Source organism: Manis javanica, chromosome 15 (assembly GCF_040802235.1).
Source record: "Manis javanica isolate MJ-LG chromosome 15, MJ_LKY, whole genome shotgun sequence".
NCBI lineage: Eukaryota > Metazoa > Chordata > Mammalia > Pholidota > Manidae > Manis > Manis javanica.
The window spans coordinates 11,296,564-11,320,857 of NC_133170.1; the positions used below are offsets into that span (position 1 = coordinate 11,296,564).

The 24,294-nt window shown below is 38.8% G+C and overlaps 1 protein-coding gene across 4 annotated transcripts in view; it reads left to right on the forward strand.

Moving 5' to 3' along the window:
* The window catches only part of BCAT1 (branched chain amino acid transaminase 1), a 108,679-nt gene extending 100,668 nt beyond the window's left edge, over positions 1-8,011 (forward strand). For all 4 annotated transcript variants that reach the window (XM_073222340.1, XM_073222341.1, XM_073222343.1 and 1 more), the window contains exon 11: positions 1,963-8,011. In XM_073222340.1, coding sequence (XP_073078441.1) covers positions 1,963-2,004 — 42 coding nt within the window. In that variant the 3' untranslated portion in view covers positions 2,005-8,011. The remainder of the gene's footprint in view (positions 1-1,962) is intronic.
* The last annotated feature ends 16,283 nt before the right edge of the window (positions 8,012-24,294 follow it).

The following is a 24,294-nucleotide window of genomic DNA, read 5'->3' on the forward strand; positions in this document are numbered from 1 at the left end:
ATTGATGGCAAAAGCATCTAGTGTTTTAATGGGAATCCAGATAAGAGAAATAAAACACATATTTTGTTCTCACCTTAAGTCATGTGGACAAAAAAAAAAAATCAGGCAGGATTTGGGCACGTTTCCTCCAGCCATTCCCGTGACTTGTAGTTAAGTAGTGGGAGGCCACATTCTTTAGGCAACCCTTTCTCGTGTGGGTTGAGCAAGTCACATGTAGTCCTGGGCTCCCTTCACTTCATTCATGACATCCTCTTCATGTAAGCTGGAAGGCGGGAGGTAGACCTGCTCTTGGCCTCTACTCCTTTTACCAGTTTGATAGATTCTGCTCTCTGAGGTCTGTAAAGCTATTGAAGAGAAACACAGCACATGGACCATGTGACACAGGAGAAGTAGCGTCGGGCAGAGACAGGAGAACTAGGCTTGTAAGAGTTTTCCTAGAGCCTTAGTGTATTTATCTGTAAAACAAGAAGCTTTAGGTAAAAGTTCATTGCTCTTCGTACTTGATTTTTAACCAGCAAAACTTTCTACAAAAGAGACATCTTTCCCTGGAATCCCAATAGATAAAACTGGTGTAAGTGGAATTGTCCCGAACTGAAGTCCAAATCCCCACTAATTTGGCTCATCCCCTATATTTTCAGATGATCATTAAGATTCTTTTCCATTTTAGAAATTCTGGTGTTTTGTATTAATTTCAACTGAAGTTACATTAGGGCTAAAAGAGCCAATTTATATGAAAAGGGGCTATGGTCTGAGTGCTGTAGCAAACACATAGTGGCTGACTTAATGGCACGCTTCACAGGCAGGGAAGATCTGTTCCCAGTCAGTCTTCACACACATGGCAGTGTGCACGTGTGGAGGGAGATCTAGGTGGTGGTCAAGAATGTGGAATTTGATGTGAGAGACACCTGGGCTAGAGTCTGTCCTCTACCATTTACTAATTACAACCTTAAGTAAGTTGTTTAATTTCCCTAATACTCAGTTTTCCCACCCTTAAAATGGGATTGATAATGGTACCTGCTATCTGGTTAATCTGAGGATAGATGAGGTGATAATTCTGTAAAGTTCTTGGCATGCAGTGCCATTAGCTCATCAGCATGTAGTTCTTGCTCAGAGCAAGAGCTCATTTAAGCACAGAGATGTTTGCTGAATGAATGAACGAATGAGAGAATATCTGAGTATAAACTAGCTTTCTATTTCTGACATTCGGGATATCTTTGTTTCCTTTAATTTTTAAAATTTTAAAATTCAGGTTTAAAAAAGCAAAGTATTTGCTGAAGTAAATAATGAAATTCTGATCAAGATGCATGCAGTTCCATAACTGGAAGAAATAAGAAAAATTGGGATGCTGATTTTTCACAAACTTCCATTTAGAGAACAAAGTCAGTGTTCAATCCACGTGGCTTATTAGTGTAGTATTTTTATTTATGAACATAAAATGCTCTTGAGAAGGGGGCATTTTAGAGCAGCAATTCTCAAACTTGGCTCTAATTACCTGGAAGCGCTTTCTGGGACCCTCCCCAGAGATTCTGATTCAGTCAAATCTGAGGTGGGGCTTGATAATTTGCTTTGCTGACACATTGCCAATGATGCTGGTGCCCCTCGTCTGGGGAGTAAGCTTTGAATGTCACTCCTTTAGAGTAAACATGACAGTAGTTACATACTTTAACTGAGTTACTTCATTTGGACAGCGGACACTGACAACAGAATGGAAATGACACGACATGTACTTAAATATGTAAAAGACCTACTCTAGGTACAAGTTGGAGTTCAACCATAACTGCAAAATTTGTGATTCCTTCCCAGGATTTGTTTCTTTCTAATCGTATTTTTTAATCTGAATGCATTTTAATGTTCAACACAGAAGCAAATGTTCGTGCAATGCTGTATTATTAAATTTATTTATAAGCTTTTCCTGCACTGTTAGCTTTTACAATGAAATGTGTTTTCTTGCTTTTATTGTAGTATGGAAGAGAAGAGAGCAACTGGACAATCATAGTATCCTGAATGGAAAACACAGGAGATCATCAGTGTGCTATTGGGACAGACTGTTGCATTTGAATTATAATGGGTTTCTTTGGCTCTCTGTTTTTAGGTGTGCATATTTGTTCTGTCAGTGTTACCAAGTTGATTGCTTCCTCATGCCAGAGGAAATGAATTGTAACCATCAAAGGGTGTTCTGTAGACTTTGTAGTAGAAACTTACCTTACCTTCTCTTAGAAAGATGGCAACATAAGCCATACAGTATAGACTTCTCCTCGGTGATCTTAGTGCCTCTCTTAGTACTTTACTCAGATACAAAAATGTTTATTTTTCAGCATAAGTTATGTTGTGTTCCTCAACCGAGTGTTTTTGTATTTGAAAGCTCTGTAATTGTGGGTAGCATTTCCTGTGACACATACTCATTCTTAGAAAGTGTTTTGATTTCTTTAAAATCAGACTGAAAAACTGGATTTCCTGTCATCGCCTTTTATTGCAGGCCCCCCAAGTACATCTTAAGGTAAATCTCTCCCTTCTTTCCAAGGTCGCAGTCCACTCCACGCCCTCCTTCTGCATCAGCAAGACCCGTGCATGTTTCCACCATTGCCCTTTGCACATGGTATTGTAATTGGCTGTTGGTGAGCCTCCAGTAGAAGATCAAGGGTCTGTGCCTTAGAGATCTTTTTATCCCCCTGACTGGCACATCATAGGTACTCAGTAAATAATGAGTGGATGAACATTTAGCTTCTGTAGAACTGTACCTTCTTTGTTTCTATCTTACGAGAGACCTCTTTATTAGAATTTGGGAGTGATTCTGACATTGTGTATATTTACCTCATCCTGTCCTCATTTTCCATGGACTGCTAAGCCATTCGAGGTACTCAAAGGCATAGTTAGAGGAATTATTTCATATTTGAAGACTGTCTTGAAATTGAAGTAATAGTTCTGGAGAGGTAGTGATATCATAAACCAAATGGAAATGACATGGCAAGTGTTAAATAGAAAATAAATCATCTTTAGTTTTTTGGTAGAAAGCAGAGAAGTAGACTCTGGTTTGTAGGTGTTCATTTCTGTTGAACAGAGAATGGATGGATGAGCACGTGTGGCTAGGGTACAGGGAGAGCCGTTACAGATGATGTTTTCCTCATTTAGGAGCTGTGAGTTAAAATTGCATTCTGGTTTATCTAGGGGAAAGTCAAATCTTGATAGAGAACATTTACCCTTGGAAGGTCAACTCTCAGACATTATATTTTGATGTCCTTCAGCCCGACTAACTTTCATCTTGCTGATCATATTTCATTCTCTTTTCAGAGCAAGGAAAAAAAAGTATTAAAAGTTTGATGTGTTGGAAAAACTTCCTTAAGGCATTTAGCAGCACATAGCAAATGGAGCTTTGATTCTCTTCCAAGACTTTTGGCCACAGAGTCTTTTCAGATAGGAATGGCAAAATGAAAATTAGGGAAGTAGAAGATGAAAAGGAATGGTTAAAAGTATCTTTTAGGGGGCTTTTAGTTGGCGATCTGAAGCCTGGGGAGAATCTGTTCTTTTCAGGCCTCGGGGGCTTTAGCTGTCTTCTACACTCTCATTCATTAAGTAGCCATGGTAGGGGTAGGTGTTTGCTGTGTCTAAGTCCTGTGACCTCATTTTTAATATAGTTCTAGAAAAGACCTATAGGTAGTTCTAACCTCTCAAGTAGCACATAATAAAGTTCATTTTATACTTTGCATCTTTAAATTTAGTACGGCAAGGCATGTTGTAAAAGTTTAAGAACAAAATATCTTGACGTTATGTGTGTATGATTTCTTTCATCAAACCTGAAGAGCATCATAAGCCCTTTCTACCAGATTTAGTGAAGACTAAGCATATACATTTTAAAAAACACAATCTGCCTTTCTCGGTTAAGTAATAAGACAGGAAGGAAATTGACCTTGACGTTAACTTGTTAAATAGATTTAAAAGGAACATCTGCACATCTTTTTTCTTGTGCACTATTTGTTTAATTGCAGTGGATTAATACAGCAAGAGCAGCACATTATAACTAGGCAATTATCCATTCTTCAAGACTCAGTTATCGTAACACTAATTGATCATTTAAGGCGTAAGATAGTCTAGCATTAGGAACATGTGAGGCTAATCTGCTCAAAAAGATCAACAAATTAATATTGTTGCTGATATTTGCATAATTGGCTGCAATTATTTAATGTTTAATTGGGTTGATCAAATGAGATTCAGCAATTCACATGTGCATGAATATAAACAGAATTGGTGGCACTTAAAATGATAATGATTAACTTATTTTGCGTGTTCTCTTCCTCCCACTTTTTTTCAGTTTTTACATTTCAGACCAAGTTTGTCAGCTTTTTCCAAAACACATCAGTAGAAACCAACGTTTTTAAATGAAGTGTTCAGGCATAGATAAAACCTGAGCATTTCCTGAAGATATTTACTGTTAAAAATTTTCTTTGTCACCATCATGTATTAAGGATCCGACTCACGGTATACCAAAGGGAGAATCCACTTCAGGGATGCGTACTGTGCTGTGGTACCTGCAGTTGCCGGGAATGAATAAACTAGTAATACCTGTTTCCACATTTGCTTTCAGAAATACAAAGGGAAAGTCAAAGAGAAAGAGAAATGACTGAGAAATCTTATTAGGGAATCATGTCTGTCTTCTACCTGGTGAACATCCTCTATTCTTTCCTCAAAAGATTGTCGTAAGAAAAATAAAGATCAGAGGTAACAGCAAGAAAGCACAGCATGACATCAACTATATGACATGCAATGTCAGAGTCCTGAAGATACGGGAAACAGACTATATTATCCATTATTCTTTGGTTAGAATTTTTTGTCAGACCAGTTTTGTTGCTTGATATACTGGTACCTACATAAGCGATCTAAACTTCCCTTCAGTCAGAGCACTTTTGGGCACTGAAGGCAAAAAAATCAGTTTATCTTGGTCAAAAGAACTGTAGCCTTTTATTAAAGCTGCAGTTTCAGCTCTGCTTTAGGGGGGTCTGTGCTATAAAATCAGCTGCCAAAATAAGCTTATTTATTTTCACCATTTCCTCTCAGCACTCAATCACTATATTCTTTTCCTTAAAAAGTTTCTTTTTAAAATGATGTTTAGTTTACCCTTATGGTAGGGAAAATACATTTTAAGCAAGACAACATTTATTCACTTTCAGGGAATGATATTTTCTAAAACAAGTACAGCAATAAATACTCAGTGGTTGCCCTGAAGCAAAGGGCTTAGGCAGGGTTTAGAGTTATTGTAAAGATCCCCTATTTTGAGTCCTGTCTCTCTATATGATCAAAGAATTCTTCCTTGTGATGTGAGTTTCTTCATACGTGGATATGCAAAAACTTAAGTTATAAATAGTAATGTTGGCAAGTAGTTTCAGTGGGTACTCTATAACACCTGTCACTTTGTTTTGCCACAAGTAGGGTTTGTTCAGCTGTTTTCCAAGTATCTCCCCCCACACGGAGGCAAAGAGTTCCAGCTCTTCAACAAGCATGACCTGTTAATTGACAAAGATCAAGGAGATGATAGTTCCTTTGATACATGTTGATTGAGTACCCACCAATGTATCCCTAACACAACTAGTGGTATTGATATAGGGATTGGGAAGTCCATTTTAGAAAAGGAGTATATAAGCATTACCCTCACGGAGTTTATACTCTACTACTTGAACTTATTTTTTAGATATAAAAATAGTATTTAACACACCTAGATAAGAAGACAAAGAGCATATCCCTCACTAAGAAATCACTGTGAACATTTTCATTTCATTTTTAAAGGAAATTGGTCCTTTTTTTCCATTCCTTTCCTACAGTGTGAAAATGCTCAGTAGGATTAGTAGTGAGGGGTTATTCAGCCATTGAATAGAGCTGTGGATTACCTCCTGTTTCACTGCTTACCACCAACCTAACACATTTGTTAACTGCATTCTTTTGGAGCGATGTGAAGCTGTCATGGCACATATAATGAAAGAATACCTCCGACCACAGCATCTTTGCAGATCTTACACTCAAAGTTAGATGTTATTGAAATAAACCAAATATTCCTGGAATGAGTATTTCTGGAAAGTGTCTACCATGAATCAGGCTGTTGTAGAGTGTTAGCTTGTAAATGACAGGTCCAGCTTCTCAGAAAATAACAGGTGGAAGACTCAATAACTTCACAGTTCGAGGTTTTAAAAGGCCACTTAAGGTATTGCAAAGAGATAAATGTTTATCATTGCCAAAAAATCCTTTTAAAAATACAAAGGTAAAAGAAAGTGATCTATTTTTCATCAGCAGCATAGCATACCATAATAAAAGACTTCTCAGATATTCATTTGGGAAGTTGATGAAACATTATCAACCAGATATAGTAGTGTTTGTGGGCAGATAATACCCTGGGACCAGGTATATGTGAACATCCTTTTTTTAATGAATGATAAAGGCATGAAATTCAGTAAGACTTTAAAATCTGCCTGGTACAAGTGTTGAACTTTAAAGTAATGTTACTCTCTCTCAAACTATTTTTCATACCACAGTAGGCCCAATTAATAAGGCCTAAAACCTGAGTTGCAAATTGATCTATGAATCTGCTATTGGGATAGTTAGAATTGACTGCAAGCTGTGGTATGGGAGTGAATTAAAGTGTAATTTCATTGACAGATTTCTTTGCACATCTTCTTTTACATGGCAAGGGTCCTTATTGTTATGAAGAAATTTTTAATTACAGAACGTGTCAGAGGAAGACCAACCTGAGATTGAGAAAGAAAGGAATGACAGAGGGGGAAAAAACTCAATCTTGCTTCTGTGTTGTCCAAAGGAGCTTTTTCCTTATTCTGCCAGCCACAGGGACCTTCAGTTCTCAACATGGGTGCCAATTAAGAAGTGACTAAATACGGTGGCCTATTCATCAGTTATTAAGATTAGGCCATAATCATGAGGTAATAATCTGACTGTCACATTACACGGAAACCATTTTACTTTAAATTGCATCGTCCATAGGATCTAGTGTGTCGTTTCTTCATCTGATTCTAAGATTTGTGATACTTCTTGAGACTGAATTAAAGAATAAGTGACAAGGAGTAGATTGTGACTCTTCCCCGCCCCCATTAGAAATACTGTTTACTACCATGCCCCTTTCCCAGGTGCAAGTTAACCCATTTGGAATTTAGTTGAATACTATGTTTTGGTTTTGCTGAGCATCAACATGCTGCAGTTCCTCCAGCTCATTCTGCGTGGTCATTAAAGTCATTCTCAGGATCAAGAAAGGAAAGCAAATACCTGCCTCGATTTCTGCTTCATTGATATGTTTTGACAGACTGTTACAAACAAGCTAGCTAATCTGGACACTAAACTCTGCAGATGTTTCCCTGGCAATAATGTACAGGAATGAGTGATCTTGCAATGCACCCAGTTAGCTCATACATCGAGCCTGACCCACTGCTCTGAAGGATTTGTGCTTCCCTGGTGTGGTGGCTGTGAGAAAATAAGTCATTGTGCAGAGGTAGTTTTTAAATCAGAATTTACAGATAGAAACAGGAGAAGAGCTTAACTCTGGAATTTTTAGTATGCGTTCTCTTACATCTAAAACTTACGGTAAAGAAAATCCCCAGCCATTGCTTGTCTCCGATTTCTCTCGTTGTGTAGTGGCTCTTAAAATTACCTTTAAGAAAAATCAAGTGGAAAGAAAGAAACGCTTTGTAAATAAGGCTTGGCTTTCATAGAAAATTGTTTAAAGGTTATGTTAAAAGGATTTAAGTTCACCAGCAGTGTAATAACGGAAATGTGGAAAATACAGTGGGTAAAGGAAACTACCTCATTCTTAGAAGGTTTTATAGAAGCACAATTAAACATTCTAAAATGGCTTTGTACACATGAACCATCTGGTGTGAAAGAACTCTATATTTATAATGTCTAAAGGACCTGGAATAATTGTATTTTGCTGGCAATAGACACATTCTTATTGTTTGCAGGTTCCTCATCAAATCTTTAATTATGCACTGTTTCTGTCATCAATAAAACAACCTAAAAGGAATCCTCTTTGTATAGTCTCTTGAAATTGGCATTGTTGAATGTATAATATTTAATTACCATTTTTATGATGTTCCAAGGTTTTTCGTCATGGGATGTAAATGTAATTGGTATTTTCAAACTAAAATAACATTGAGAAAATGAATTGAGCATCCCAGAAAGATGTGAGATCATACACCCGGATAGAGTCTAAATATGTGTCCAGTTTTTCAAACATTTGGGTAAGAAATAACAATGGGCATTTACAAATTGCACTTTCCCTCCCCAGGCATGGGTCTGTCTTTAGTAAAATTCAGCTTTGTCCTTTGAATTTTATGCACAGAATAATGGGAATAGGTTACTTCATCCTGTTCTCTGTCACAATGCTTCTACCTCACCGATAGAGTAATGCCCTATGTGGCCAACTAGCTTTAGAATAAAAGACACCATATAAAGTGAAAGGCATTCAATTTAAACTTAAGAACATCAATGGTATGTCTTTTTATCAAACCAGGCCTTGCATAATTTGCTCTCATTGGTGTGTATCTTTGAGAAAATAAAGCAAAATGCAACCTATCTCAGGGTCATATTCCATACACATTTCTGTGAATTGTCCCCATGATTACAAGCGTGCCAGACCTACAGGTTTTCAAGGAGTTATTGTGAACGGAACTTAAAAGTGTCCAAGTAACTCACTGACCCATTTCTTCTAACCCCATCAATCTGGGAAAAGATTGGCTTTTATTAGGAAGTTACGTGCAGTTTGGAAGGTCCAGGTGAAGGTTATTAGTCAAGTTCTCTTAGAGCGTCAGTGCCCAAATCCCACAAGAATGACAAGGATAGGGTGTCATTCCTGAGGGTGACGGTGTATGTCCCCTGGAGTTTGCATGATTTACCAGCTGAGACAGCAGTCTCCTTCAGGGCAGAAAGTATCCCTTCTGTATGAGTTTACTTACAAGCCAAAAAGGGGGAGGAAGGAAGGATTTTCAACCTTTATTATTATTTTTCTGCTAAGCTGATTCAGTTTGATCATAAGCATATTTTTTTAAATCAAGACTGATTCCACATGCATGTCATAGTTGCCTTACACCATGTTACTGTACCTTTAGATGAAATGTCCTGTTGTAGCCTGACTTTATAATGGTGATGATTACATTCCTGTAGCCAAAAATCTCACAGCCTAGATGTAGGTGTGCCTCATGTGTATGCGGAACAATCCCTGGGCTCGCTCTCCAGCTGTGTGCCACAGGGACAGTGTGAATCGAACCCCATGGTCATTCTCTCCAAAGATCTTTGCCCCTAAGTCAATAGGCATTTCGAAAAATCTATGCGTTTCACTCGTGAAAAAATTTTAGGGTTACAAGATTCAGGCTGATTGTGCCCCTATAATGCAGTCTACCTATTTTTAAACTGAATTGATTAAATCAAAAAGAGGCAATTAAACTGCATTTGTTTTAAAGACAGCTGCAATCTAGTAAACACCTCTCTTCAATATTCATGACAAGCATAAATAGAGGTAGTAGATGCTTTGATCTCTGGCTTCTTCCAAGCCATGGCTGGATAAAACAAAACCTCTTTCTTAACGTGCAGTTTGCCTAATATTTAAGAGAATGGTTAAGAGCCATCAAATGACCCTGTGATCTTAAACCAGTTACTTACATTGTTTAATTAAACCTGTTACTTAGTTACTATCATAACAGTACCAACTTCATGGGACTAATTAATTACTTTTGCAAAGCATTTTTAACAGTTTATGTGTATGGTATAAGCTGATGGAATTTTATTAAAAATAAATGAATGAGCCCCAAGACAGGGACTAAGGTTACATTACTGAATGAAGAAGCTGTGTTGGTCAGCTCCTCCTAAGCTGGTGGAGATAGTGGAAGTTTCTAGATCCAGAGCACAAATTCTTGCCACAGAACATGTGGCATAATCCAGTTTATGCAAACTGCTTATGGTGAGTTAGAAGTCTGTGATCTGCTCAAATCTGGAGCTAAAGCCAGGGCTCGATTAAAGGAATGATTGATAAAATTATTGAGAAGTAATTTGATGTCTTTAGCTTTTAGAAATACAAGTTAAGTTTCATGTTCCCCATGCGTACAACTGTGACAGTCAATTTTATGCACCAGATTTGGCTAGGCTATGGTGCTGTTATTTGGCCAACCACCAATCCAGATATTGCTGTGCAGAAAGTATTTTTTAGGTGTGATTAACATTTAAATTGATATAATTAGAATAAAGCAGATTATGCTTCCTAATGTGGATGGGCCTGATCCAATCAGCTGAAGGCCTTAAGTTTCCTGAAGGAGAAGGAATTTAATTTTAAGACTGCAACACAGAAACCCTGCCTGAGTCAACAGTCTGCCTGGCCTGCCATGCAGATTTCAGATTCAAAACTGAGCCATCAACTTTTACTTGAATTCCTGCTTGTTGGCTTGCCCTGTGGAATTTGGACTTGCAGAGCCAGTTCCTTGAAATAAATACCTCTGTCTTATATAGATATAGATGATATAGCCAAAGCTATAGATACAAATGATATGGATATAGGTATAGATGTAAATGAGCAGATATATAGATATACATTGTATAGGTTCCGTATATATTGGTTCTGTTTCTCTCTGGAATCCTAATACAGCAGCAAACAAGATTCTTAACATGCTTACAGTTTCCTCTTCTGAGAAAAAAATTATGTCCTGTAATTATTCCCTTTTGACTCAGGTGTCTAACCTAAGGCATGTCAAGAATTCAGAAAACTGCTGATCACATAAGGCACCAACGATAATTTGTTCTAATTGCAAACATAGTGCTTAAGAGAAAATAAGAATTCCTGGTCTAGCAAAGCTGCACAACTCAATCAAATACATCACCAGTGAAATGTCGGGCGTCGGTGAGGGGAAGTATTTCTGAGTGTCCAGCCGTCAGATGCCCCATAAAATACTGTTACCTTAGTGTTTCTGGCCTGACTGTATGCCCTGAGCACCCAGTGTGGCCAAATGTAGATGGAAAGAACTTCCTTTTTGGTATGAAGGGGCAGGGTTATTTTGGAGGATAAGGTAATCATCAGCCAACCTGATGATAAAACTCGGCTTCATGAATTTCCTCACGTAGGGACACAATCACCACGGAAGTCACCTGGACCTTGCTGACTTCCCATAGCATGACAGCTACATGCACCCTCATGCTTACTGAGGTTTCACTCCCACATTCAATTTAAGGAATCATTTTCTACTCACTTGGATTGTTATTTACCTCTCTTTCCCATATATTAAAGTTATATTTTGGGAGACAATTTTTGTAAACTCCTGAGTATAGAGAATAAATCTGCTTCTCCGGTGAGATTTGACAAGGCAGTTTAAGAGGCAATCAGAAGCCAAATGAGGTCAAGGGATGGGGACAGAGTAGCTGTTGACCAGCTGGGCTGCACTCACAGAAGAGAAGGTGATTCCCCATTTCCTGTGAGAAGGAACAGTATTTTCCTGGGGCTTGCTCTTCTCATAATCGCAAGGTTAATGTTGCACTTTTTGCTGGAGTATCCCCCACCCAATCCCAGTTTAAGGCAAACTTTGTTGAATGTCAGTAATCCTTCTGATTCTACTGAACAGTTACTCCCTTTGCTAATCACTGATTTGAATGGCTAGTATTCAGTCCAGTGTCCAAAAGCCACAGACAATTCTTCTTTATGCTTCCCCTTCCATCTAGGTCACTCTGAGGACCTGCCATCACTCATGGCAATGTTTGCCTCTCCCACTCGGCTAGTAAATCTTCAAAGGATTGCATCGTACACATTCTCCTCTCATCCCAGAGCAAAACTCTTTAATCACACGTAAGTAGTAGGCATGAGCACGCCGTGTAGTGCCTACCGTCTAGTAGGTACACGATATTTGGCAGCTCCACGCCTTCCTTTCTTGAAGGACCACTTAGCATCAAGTAATCCAGGCTTCTTGTCTGCAGGCTCAATCTCACCCAGTTTCTGAGTTAACTGGAAGCAGGTCTCACAGTGCATTAACAGCAGAGGTTCAAGGTCATGAAGTCAGCTTTGCCTCCCTCGTCCCAGCATCTGATGTCTTGGGTGACCCTCTGGATTCCACTGCACTTCTTCCTACCGCTCAACCTGCATGTCCATCCATCCTGATGAACTGGATTTCTGCCCTGATACAGTTCTTCTCTGCTCACAGCCTCAGCCCGTTTGGCAGGGCCCCAGCCACCTTCTCAAGCCTGGACTTTGTCTCCTCTCACCCAGACACAGACAGATGCAGTTTCAATCTAGATCGACACCTTTGGAATAAAATCACTGTCTCCTGCTCAGTTATGTCTGTTGCTAGACCTGCATCAACCAGACTGTAACTCTTAGTTACCGAAAATGGCTTTGAATAGACCTGAGTTTGCCATTGTAATACTGGGGGCGGGGGGGAATTGCAGGGAAGAATACCTTTGAAACCGAAATCAGTCAAAGGGAGACGTAAAGTGGGAGAAACTCATTTATTTCTACTAGCAGTTGCCCACTTCTGTTCTCCCATGTCTCTCACAAACCAGCTGCAAAGAAGGGACCCCAACCAGCCTCTACAGTCCACATATGCCCTTGCTGGCCTCATAATTACCTATTGATATGCAGATAGACTACTTCTCTCCACCCCTTGGAAACACCTGTTGATATGGAGATACACTAAGGCCAGGCAAGTGAATCTGGAAATACTGCAATTTTACCCACAGCCATGTGGTGAATTGGGCTGATCTCTACCTCCTCCACAGGAAAGAGGCTTTCTTGGAGCTGCTTTTGTCCGCTGGCTTGCTCTTGAGGTCACAGCTTGCAAGAGCTTCCTCTTGGACCAGAGAGACGTAACCGTTTAGCATTGAAAATCATCCTAGCTTCCCGTTGCCTGGGCTGCATTATTTAATTTCATTTAATTACTTTTTATTTTCAGGGAGTGTTTTTTCAAATCTAAAATAGCAACTGTTGGGTGAGCTTAGAAGTTATCTAAAACATTGCTACTCAAAGCATCATTACCAGACCAGAGGCATCGGAATCTCTGAGCCTTTTCTTTCCCTCGACCTCTGAGGCGCTGTTAGAAATGCAGCATCTCAGGCCTTTCCCAGACCTACTGAATCCAAACCTACATTTTAACAAAATAATTCATCTGCACATTTAAATTTGAAAGCACTGATCAAAACACTTCGCAACAGAACAGAGCTATGTCAGATGGAGGTACTACTGAGAAACTATGCTGAAGTTAGAAACAAGATTCATTTCAAAGGCCAAATTAGTTTTATAAATACAGGCATTCATTCTGAAGTTGACATGATTTTACATCACTGTATTCAAGATAGCTTGAGTTTGCCCCAAACTCAACGTACGCAGGTTTGATTATGAAGTGTGCCTCCTAAAATGCTAATTCCTTCTGAGTTTTCTCCTAGCACTTCCTTTCTGTCTCAGGTTCCTGGGTAAATTGTCCTGGTGGTCTCTGAAAATTACCACACAGGAAACAACACAAGACTCTAAGTTACTGAATTCCTGCACGCTATTTATTCTGTATATTTAGAGCCATTGGAGAGCCTCTGGGTGTATACACACAATTAAAGAGAGAAACAAGATTCTCAGACAAGTTGCAGCTCTTCTAAAGTTTCTTTGAGTATTAACCTACACACGTGCTTCCTATTATATTAAAGTAAGTTCTCTGCCAATGGTGGCTGGTTGGCTGATAACCTGAGGTACTCAGCAGACACCCTTGCGAAGTGCAGCAGGTGCAGTGCTGGGCCCAAGTGGCCCCACGGAGTTATCTGTCCACAGTTATGCATGAAGCAGGTTTCCGAGAACCTGAAATTAGGGTGCTAACAGTCAAGTCAGGTTAAGCACCTACCAGAAACAGTTCTTCTTCTACTTGTAGACCAGAAGTAATTCTTACTTTGGGCTGGACTGCTTCTAAATCAGCACAGATAGGAGGAATTCATTCCTTTCAACTATCACCAGAATAGGAGATGCAGCCAACCCTTTTAGGAGATCATTCTAATGCTGAAAATCTTAGGAGTTTTTTCCCTAAAGTATAGGGACATTTTCACATTCTATCTACAGACACACATCTACAAATGGAAGAAAATCTAATTTTCCCCATATCTGGTAGAATATTATTAATCAGTTTTCAACAATTTTCGCTTCTCTAGGTAAAATTCCAGTTTTTCTCTTTGTGGATCACTTTTTTCTCTTTCACTTTGTGCCCATTCTTTTAAGCCTCTGAAAGCTCTCTGCCTCTCTCATCTTTCAGACTCTGGACCTGGACAGTGAGCTTTAGTAACATGCTGGTCAGCGGAGAGGACAGTTCTGCTAAGTGGCCTTCCTTTTGTACTTCCTGAGATGATGCTCATTTTCCTGCACTGCTTTACTCTTCTCGGATCATCAGTGGTGGTTCTATCTCCAGGCTCTTTGTCTTCTCAGCCACACGGTTATATGTGACCCCTCATCTTCTTTGTTTAAGGTACTTTCTCCAGTTCACCCATGAACATCATCTTGAGGTCTACATCTAACTCATAGCCGTTCCTTTGTCACTGAAGTGAAAGTTGGAGTTACCAGTGATGAAAGAAGGAGGGAACTCCAGGAAGTTGCGTAATGCTGAACAACAGACTGAAGTCAGAAGTTCTGGTTTTGAGGTTCTGACCCGTTATCTCTCCACCAGCTCCACCGATTGGCTACATGACCTTGAACAGATGAATTCTTCTAAAATGAAGGGCTTCAGTTAGCTGACCCTAAAGTCCCTTCCTATTCTAAGCGTCCTCGACCTTGAGAAGTCGGCCATCGGTGGACTCAGTCTTGTCCATGATCCTATCCATCCCTCTTCTCTCCTTCGATTTTCCTATTTTAAGAACTCCCTTTCTTAGAAAGTACTCTTTGGAGAGAATCTGGAGGTAATCATCTACTTTTTTAAAACAGAAACTATCAAGAAATAAATAAAAATCTGAACATTATAAACATGAATACCTGTATCATCCATGTGCCCTTTTCACAAATTTAGTGAATAAAATATTACCATAAAAGATTAATCCTCTGGATAGTCTCTCATTTATTGCAGTTCCCTCTCTACCCCTTGGAGGTAATCTCTCTCCAAAATTGTCACTTAGTCTTTAATGTAAATGAAGTCATAATATTACCCCTCAAGCCTATCTGTAATAATAAATAGGTTGTATATCCCTTTAGTAGAATTTTTAGCACATGGAAAAGATGTAGGAAGCAAGGTATCCTTCCCGGGGCAAGAGCTGCCTCGGATAATCACAGCATACCTACATTTTGTTCTGTGTACATCAACAAATGGATCATCCCTGTTGCTGGTGTTTTATTTGCGTACATAGGGCTCTAGCAACAGTACTCATTCTGACTTTTCTTTCCCATTTTGTATTTACTTAACCTCCTTGTTCATAAACTTTCTCTTTGGAAATTGGATACGGAAGTCTGTGGAAACAATAATGGTATCCACAGCAGAGAACAAACAAAAATTTAAGTTCCATCAGTTCAACAACAAACAGGTGTTAACTTAGAACAACTATCAGTAATCACATCAATCCTAGCTGACAGTCACCTGTAATGACACTCGGGTCATTGGTTTTTGTTGTGCCCACAATGTTTCCAACATTGTCTCCTGCCTTTCCCTTGCTAACCACCTGCCTGCCATACCGGCCAGCCGCTAGCTCCTCAGCTGCATGCAGGTCCAGTGCTGCCTCTTCTGGGAAGGCTCCCATCCTGCTCCTCATGTTGCTAGTTGTTTCTGCCCCCTCATCTCCTCCCATGAACACCTTGTCTGGAGGGATTCCTCACCCTGTCATCTCACCTCCACACCCTCAGTTTTTCTCAAACCACATGTCACCACAGCAACGCACTGTCTTCTCCATTCAGACATAAGCACCACACGGGCAGACACACCTTTTCTGTCTTATTTATCAATTGCTTACCACGGTGCTTAGCAATAGTAAGGATTTAATAATATCTTTTAAAAGAAAGTGGGAGAGGAAGAAAGGAAGGAAAGAAAGAAGAGAAGGAACGAAGGGGGCTGGATGGTGGAAGGGAGGGAGAGCGAGCACACGTATGAACTCTATGAATGAATCTTTTGCTTTTTTTTTTATACTAATTCATGGAAATATCCCTTGACTGTGGTTCCAGGTCTTTGCCATAATTATTCCTATTGCATGGTAAACTGGACATTTCTTCATTAAATTATTGATTTGAGAGAGAATCTTTTAAAAAGATTTTAAGTGCCAGCCTTACAGTCAACCATCTTTAGGGGGCTAGTGTAAGTTTTTTTTTTTAACTTAATGTTGAGACAATTATAGATTCATATGCAATTGTAAGAAATTATTCACAGGAATACTGTATATCCTTCATCCAGTTTTCCCCAGTGCTAACATCTTATATTACTGTAGTACAACATTATAGCCAGGAAAAGTATTGTTGTTAATAACAAGTGATGGGTATTTTTTTTCAATTCTAATTTCTTTATTCATTCTCTGTCTCTTTCACAAAAGGGCTTGAGGTAGTTATGAGAAGGACAAAATAATACCATTTTTTTAAGGTTAATTACAAAGGAGAAAATAAGGTTAAAAGCAGATAAGAGAATATGTTAACTCTTACAGGTAATTCAGAGTTTATAACTTGGTTCTCTGAAAAGTCAACACCAACTCTGCAGAGGGTGACAAAGCGTTTCTTAGTTTCTAGAACAATAACAAGTTCTTGTAAGGGGCAACTAAGTATGCGTACAAGAGAGAGTTTTTATCACCTTCCTTGAATGGTGACAGCAGGTACAGAACCACAAAGTTAACTCATTAGCCAAATAGCTGCCTCCCGCATGCCATTAGATTCAATCACACACCATCAGGCTAACTCACACACAGTTGAAACACTTAATGCTAAATTCTCAAACTTCACCAAACTATATTTACTATTAAACTCCTGTGAGTGAGTCACAGGGAATAGGCAATGTGGTAATAATTAGAACTATTCACAGTCTGGTTTTCCCCCTTTTGGGCCCCTGCTAAGTTTAGGTTTCCTACCCCCTTGATGTTAAGCTTGATCAGTGACCTGCTTCAGCCAATAAAATGTGATTTGAAGTGGCATGTGTCACTTTTAAGTGGAAGCATTTAATTGGTGGTGTTCAACTGCACACTTCCTTTTCCCTGTGTCAGTGATCATAGGATCATGAGTCAGCAGGGAACCTCTGTCATCCTGGGTCCCTGAGAGACTAGATTAAGCTGACCCATTTTGGACATGTTGCATGAATGAAATACACCCGGATGGAGTCCCTGAGATTTGAGGGTTGTTCGTTATCTTAGCTTAACATAGACCATCTTGGTTGTTAGAGAAAAAAGAAGTCCCTTAAAATATTCTTATTTGATTATTCTATCAAGTGAGGTTCTATTTCTTGAGGCTACTTATGCCCATGTCCTCCCATTGACAAGTGTGGACAAGCCTGGTTAGAGTATCTATCAATGCATCTTGCCACCAATTAGCCGTAAGTATGATTTCCTCCTTGTTCTGAAAATAATCTGCCTCTAACACTACATGCAGACACTCTAGCAACACACTGAAACTTTGGGAAGATCTCATGACTAGTCCATAAGAACTAGTTAACTAGTTAAAGGAGAGGAGCAGATCATTAAGACCCAAATCTAGAGGGTCCAGTGACAAAGTGACGTGGAAGTTGGCTACGTTTGCCTTTGATACACCTGCCATTGATGTAGACTGATTCCTGCGCTCAGTCCTTGCAGGCACGGTGCACACTTTGTGATAAAGGAAGGGGGAAAGGTACTCACACAAAGCATTTTTAATTATCTGTTATTTGGATGGAATGGCAATGAAAGTGCCTAAAGGCCATATGCATATTCATAGATTGTCTTCAAAGGGTATAATTTCCAAAGACGATCAAAAAGATTATGAGTGAATATTGGATTGTGATTTGGGACGGAGGAGGGTGAGGCATGTTCAGAGTATCTTCCTTCAAATAGCTGCTAAGATTAACTTGTCTCTCTGGCTTTTAGGATAATATTTGGCGCATGATCTGCCTGGGAGCATAGCATGTTGTCAGAGGAACCAGTTCCACAGCGGGCAGTCATTGGCAATTTTCCTGATTGCTGGAGGTGTGCGATGCTCCGGAGAGGAAGGATGAATTTCCTACCCAACATTAAGGTTGGGATAATATTTTCTGTGATATTCATGTCTAATGTTATTTCCACCCAAAATAAGTATTTCTGCTTGTGGTAAAGATTAAATATAATATTCCCTCCGTGAATTTCCATGGGAACAAGAAAAAGGCATCTTGGAATGCAGTAGCAGAGCCTTTTTCCTGGGCTGCCAAAAAAGAGTGTGGGAAAGAGATTTTGCCATACCACGTTGAAATCTGCCCTCTACCTTGAAGGCTATTTTGCTTTTTAGGATTTAATGTTCAGACGACAACGCAGTAAGTGTAAGTGCAAACTCCACGGGGCCCAGGAATGGCTGGGAATCACAGACACTTCCTCTTTCTGCCCTCGTGCCACGCAGCTGCTGAGGTCGGCGCCCGCACGATGTGGGCGGGGAGAATAGCTACAGGCATCCCCAGGGCACCTTCTAAGTGCCTGAGTTTTGGGCACTATTTTCCTGCCACTTCAGATCATGTAAGGCAGCCGGCAAAATCCAAATGCTCAGTGACCAGAGGGAAGAAATTTCCAAAGAGAAAAGTGTTTTGTTACTTTGTTAGTTGGGCCCACCTGAAAGAGCAATTGACTTTTTAAAAACTACTTTTAAATTAGTAGACTACCTTTTTTCGAGCTGTTTGCAGTTTACAGAAGAACTGAGCAAAGGTCAGAGAGTCCCCATATCCTCCCTCCTCCCATTCTCCTATGATTAAAATATTGTCATGGTGTTGTCTATTTGTTATAATTGATGAACCAGGAACCATACATTATTATTAATTAAAATCCATACTTTACTTCAGGTTCACTTTCTCTGTTGCACAGTTTGATGGGTTTTGACGAGTGCATAATGTCATGTATCCACCAGAGTATCCTACAGAATAATTTCACTGCCTGAAAGTCCCTGTAAGATATTTTGTGGCTATTTTAGAAGCACAGTCTAGCTCTCAGGGCTGTACATTCTGTACCAAGAGGTGCTCTGAAGTAATGAGAGTTGTGTGACATGGCAGTTAAGTGAATTGGTCCTGCTCCACGACCAGGTCATTTGGCCTCTCTCATCTGTAAAATGGGGATAATAAATGTATTTACTACATGAGCATTAAGTGAGATTACCCATGTAAAGAACTGAGAACAGTGCCAAGCAGACAGCAGGAACTCTATACATTTTAGCCGAAATTATCATTTAAAAATCAATACAGGCACAGAACTAAACACACGCACGTGCATATGAGTATAAATTAAACTAGGAAAATCTGAATAAGATCAGTGGATTGTATTGATGTCAATGACAGTTATCTTAGAATCCTACCATGTTGTAAAATATTACTTATCATTGGGGGAAACTGGATAAAATATACCCAGGATCTCTCACTATGATTTTTTACATGTAGCATATGAATCTATAATTATCTCAGTAACAACTTCTATTTAAAATTATTCAAGTGGGGAGGGGGGCAGTATTAGAGGGGTTGCCTGAGATTCGTAAGGGCTTTGGAGATGGAGCAACAGCAATTTGGGATCATCTGTCACACCCTGGCTGAGGACCAAAACTGCCTGTCAAGACTTTTGGATAAAGTTGGAGAAATCTGAACATGGAATGGGACTTCAGTGTTGTTAGGGAACTTTCTTTTTTATTTGTTGTCAGGCATGACCCAGGTATTGTGGTTATAGAAGGGAAAAAACAGGAATTTTAGTGCCTCAAGTCTCCATGGCCTGAAGCTGCAGGCCTGTGACAAGCTCATTATTAGGAAACCTCCTGACATAACTTTTCACTTTAGGGTTATCACCACCACCACACTCTCAACGTCTGCTCTCAAAACTTCTAGAAAGGAGATTCAGTAAGCCACAGCAGGCCCCAAGACCTAAGTCTTCAGATACAGCAAAAAAAAGTCCTTCTATGAGAGGTGAGGGTCACCAGTTCTACAGGACACAGTCTCAACAAGGGACTGGGAATCGCACACTATATGCAGGCTTTCTTCTAAAACGAACTACCCAGATATAAAACAGAGTAACAACAGGCTTTACTGAGGATCTGGCTTCCTGGAATTTGAATGCCACAGATGTATCCCCAGCAAGAATAATGAATAATTATCGCTCAGTACAGTGATGGCCTGTATATTTTAGACATCTTCCTTTCAACTTTTACTTTAGCTGAGACGTTTTATGTCCCTGTTTGTAAAACACTTTCTTCACATAAACAACTGTATCTTGGGAATTTCCTTATTGTCCAACTTCTGAGTTTTTGCATTTGACGAGTATCCCAAGTATGAAAGTTTGGGGAATGCCGTTTCACCTACTGAAGATATTCACATTGCTTAGAAGTGTTAGATGAAGAGCTGCTCTAAGCTTCAAAGAGCTGTAATAACATAGGCATTTTTTTTCCCTCTAAGGAGCGTTTGTCTACCAGGCTCCCGCTTCTTGATCATTTTGGACAGAAAGTTACCGGCATGAACATGCTTGTGGCGTTCTTGGAGCCGTTACATTGAACTAAAATTTTAAAGGTATTTTGATTTCAAATATGAGAATAAGCTCCTGTGGAGAACTTTTGCTGCATATGTACATACATTTGTATTCCTATTTTTTAAATTATAAAATGTGTTTTTAAATGTATGCTTTACAGATCGGATATCTGTGATAGGCACCACCCACACTTTCCCTAGGGTAGTAGCTCTGAATGCCGGTGGAGTTTTTCTAATAGAATAAACAGAATGGTTAAATCACATACAAAGAACCCAGGCCAGTGAATTTAGTATTTCTCTCAGTATCGTTTCTTTCATCAGCTTTACTAATATATTATGGATTATTTCTCATTTGTTCTTAATGAAAATACTGTCTCATGAATTGAATTTTATTGTTTTAATCCGGGGAAGGTGGAGGTGTTTGCTTCTGTGATGGTTCAGCCATTCACAATTTTCCCTCTTGCAAGAAAAAAGGGGAGTGGGTAACTTTTAACAAATAATCTCTAGGTTCCCTTAGAGTTCCATATTCTAAGAGTCAACTCAGTGTTAGTCCAGAGGAATACTCAGAAAACTGGGGCATCTAATCTCTGTTGAAAGGGATAGTTTCTGTTTTCCCAACTACACTTCTCAACTTGAAATGTCCCAGTTGGTTTGGCTTTCCCCAGATTTTGTGGCACAAACTTTAAGCTATTTGGTAAATTTTAGCTTAACTTGCCTTGAAACCCATTGAAGCTTGAAGGTAGTTATTTTCAGATGGATAAAATTATCATTTTTCCTATTGCAAAGGGACATGTAACATTACTCTGAGAGATGGAAAAGGTGCAATTTACAACTATATGAAATCAGAAGAGGTTTTGATAAATTGCCAAATGATAGAAGCAACATTAATTATGCTAAAAAAATATGACTCTTTAAATAAATCTGTGTTTAGAAGTTGAAAGTAAGGAGAATAACTCTATAGTTTTCTTTTAGATCATCTCAGGGCATTTAATTTGAGTGCCTTCCCTACACACACATACACACATCCCTTCTGTAGAATCACTTAGAAACCACATACCTGGGTTCAAATATATCTCTGAATGGGTGGATGGATAGATAGGTAGATAGATATAGGTAGGAAAATAGGTAGACAGACAAATATAACTTAGCGGAGTGTCATCTATAGTTTAAAAAATATGAACCATATCAATTATACCTCAATATAAATAAACAAACAAATATTTTTAAAGATATATGGACCAGTTTCAGTGATTCTGTAACATCTTCCTATGTTGCAGGATAGTAACTGTACTATTTGGGGTGAGGATTTAATAATATGGCTAACTCTTGAACCACTGTGTTGTATACTTGAAACCAATATAAGCTTGCATATCAACGATACTTCAATAAATAAATTTTTTTAAAAAAGAATATGGACCAGTTTGTCTCTCTGTGTATAGCTTCAGTTGAACTGCTTATTCTTATTTAATCTTTATCTGCTGTAGCTACATGGCCGCACTCATATATGACAATACTCACTGAGCATTATTAGGGGATTTTTTGTTTTTTTTTTTACTTAAAGTGTCACTTCTACAGATCATTTAGTTGGTTTTTGGATGTAAGCTTCTAAAAGCTTGTACTTTTAGCATGGTACTGAAAAGTACTATGTTTAGCACCACTGAAGCTGATCTCACAGCTCAATATTTTGGGCCTTTTAAAGGTAAAAGAGTAATTTTGTTCTTGTCAAAGAGCAAAACCTGTCCTTACACAAAAGCAGTCCTTAGTAGAGAAATCTGTATTCTTTAATGTGAGGAAATTGACGAAAATTCTTACGGAGTATGGTTTCTGTACCTTCCTCCATGAGAATTTAATTTAATGTTTTATTCTGAAGTCTTTCCAGGCAGCCCCTGTTATTTTCATTTTTACCTTGTCCTTATTTTGGCTTTTCTAAAATAATCTAATTTTCCTTGCTTGAGCAGCTTGAGCATACATTTCCTGGAAAAATGCACTTTCCAACCTTCCTCATTTCACTTAACATTTACAACTTGTCTTGTCTCCCGTGTAGCAAGACCCTCATTGATTCTGGCTGCCAGAATCACCCGAGATTATGCTTTACATCGGACCTTGCATAGGTTTGGTTTTGTTGAGGGAGACACAATGACATTTTTACTTTCAGAAAAGCCATGTAGGCCTTTCCTTCCTTTCTTAAATTAGCTTTGAGGTCTGACTCGTTTCTACTGTATCTAAAGGAAGATTCCTTCTCCTGTATGGTCTCCCACCTCCTAATCAGTACTTTTCTCAATGTCCTTTTTTCTGTCTTTAAAGTTCTAGTTCTTGGCAGCAAGTCCTTGAGAATTCTTACAGCCTAATAAGCAGAAAACGATGTCCTTCCCTCAAGAAACTTAGGATTTTGTACAGGGAAGAACAGTAGGGGAAAGACAAATATTACCTTAGCTTGTTAAGAATGGGTAGGATTCATTTTTGAATATTTCTTAGATTAGTGGATTTACAGCAATAGTTGAGGGATATAGCTGGATGGATAACTTCCCAGAGATTTCCGACTTCCTCGCAATGTCAGAATACTTGTTGAGCCTATTATATTTATCAATGAACTTTGCAACCCTAATATGGCACCAGAGATAACTGGTATGATTATAATTGGTGTATTGACTATGGGGACCTTCTAGTTTAATGCATATGTGTTATTCTTTTCCTCTGTTGGGACATGCAGAGAAGTTCAGAAGGTCTAGTTTTATCAATGTGATTTTTTAATTTCATGTTAGTGAGACTAACTCCGTTCATTCTAGGTTTGACTGAGAGGTGATTAAGACAAAGGGCAAAGGAACCGAATATCTGAGCAACAGATGTTGCACATGAACTTCTCAGCAGTAAACCAGCGAACAGGATGGTGTGACACGTCACACACCTGGGCAAACAGATGCCCAAGTGGGCAGAAGAAGTAGGGTCAAGCGTGTGAAAGGAATGTTTTAAACAGATGACTGATGGGTTTTGAAGAGAAAGTACTTTCATTTGATCTTAGTTTAGGCTATGTTTAGGTTTAAACTTAAGCTGATTACTGTTTACATCCATGCATAATGAGGGTGTAAGTGCTTGCAAAGAATGTTGCCCATTAAGTCACATAGTTTATGGATAGATATTTCAAAAAGAAAGTATTTTCTGTAAAGAGTTTTTGATAAGAGAGTGTTTGAGGTATGTAGGGGTCTACTTATGGAAATTAAAATTTCCATCTTTAGCATTTTTCTCTCCCTTTGTCTTCAAAGGACTATGCTATGTTCTTGACTCACTTTTGAGTAACATTTGCATACCAGGTATTGAAAAGATCCAAGGCTTATCAATATATGATCTCTGTCCTCATATGGCCTTAATTTTTCCTTAAAATTTTTTATGTGTAATTGTTTCATTAGTGAATGTTAGAAATATTTCAACTAAAAACAAGAAGCATATTAATTAATTTCTGGAGGCAGATAAACAGGACCCATTTGACTATTGTTAAGGAAAGATTAGGGATTCCTCTTTGGTTACCAAGAAGTGTTAAGTTTGTTCATTGCAATGTAATAGTTATTGTCCCAATTGATGCAGAAATAACTGCAAATTAATTTAAAATTGAAATACTTTGTTATATAAGTGGTTTTGCTGCTAAGATTCAAGAGTTAATAAAATTTTGATGATATGTATACTAACTTGCATAATATCACTATGCTTGTAG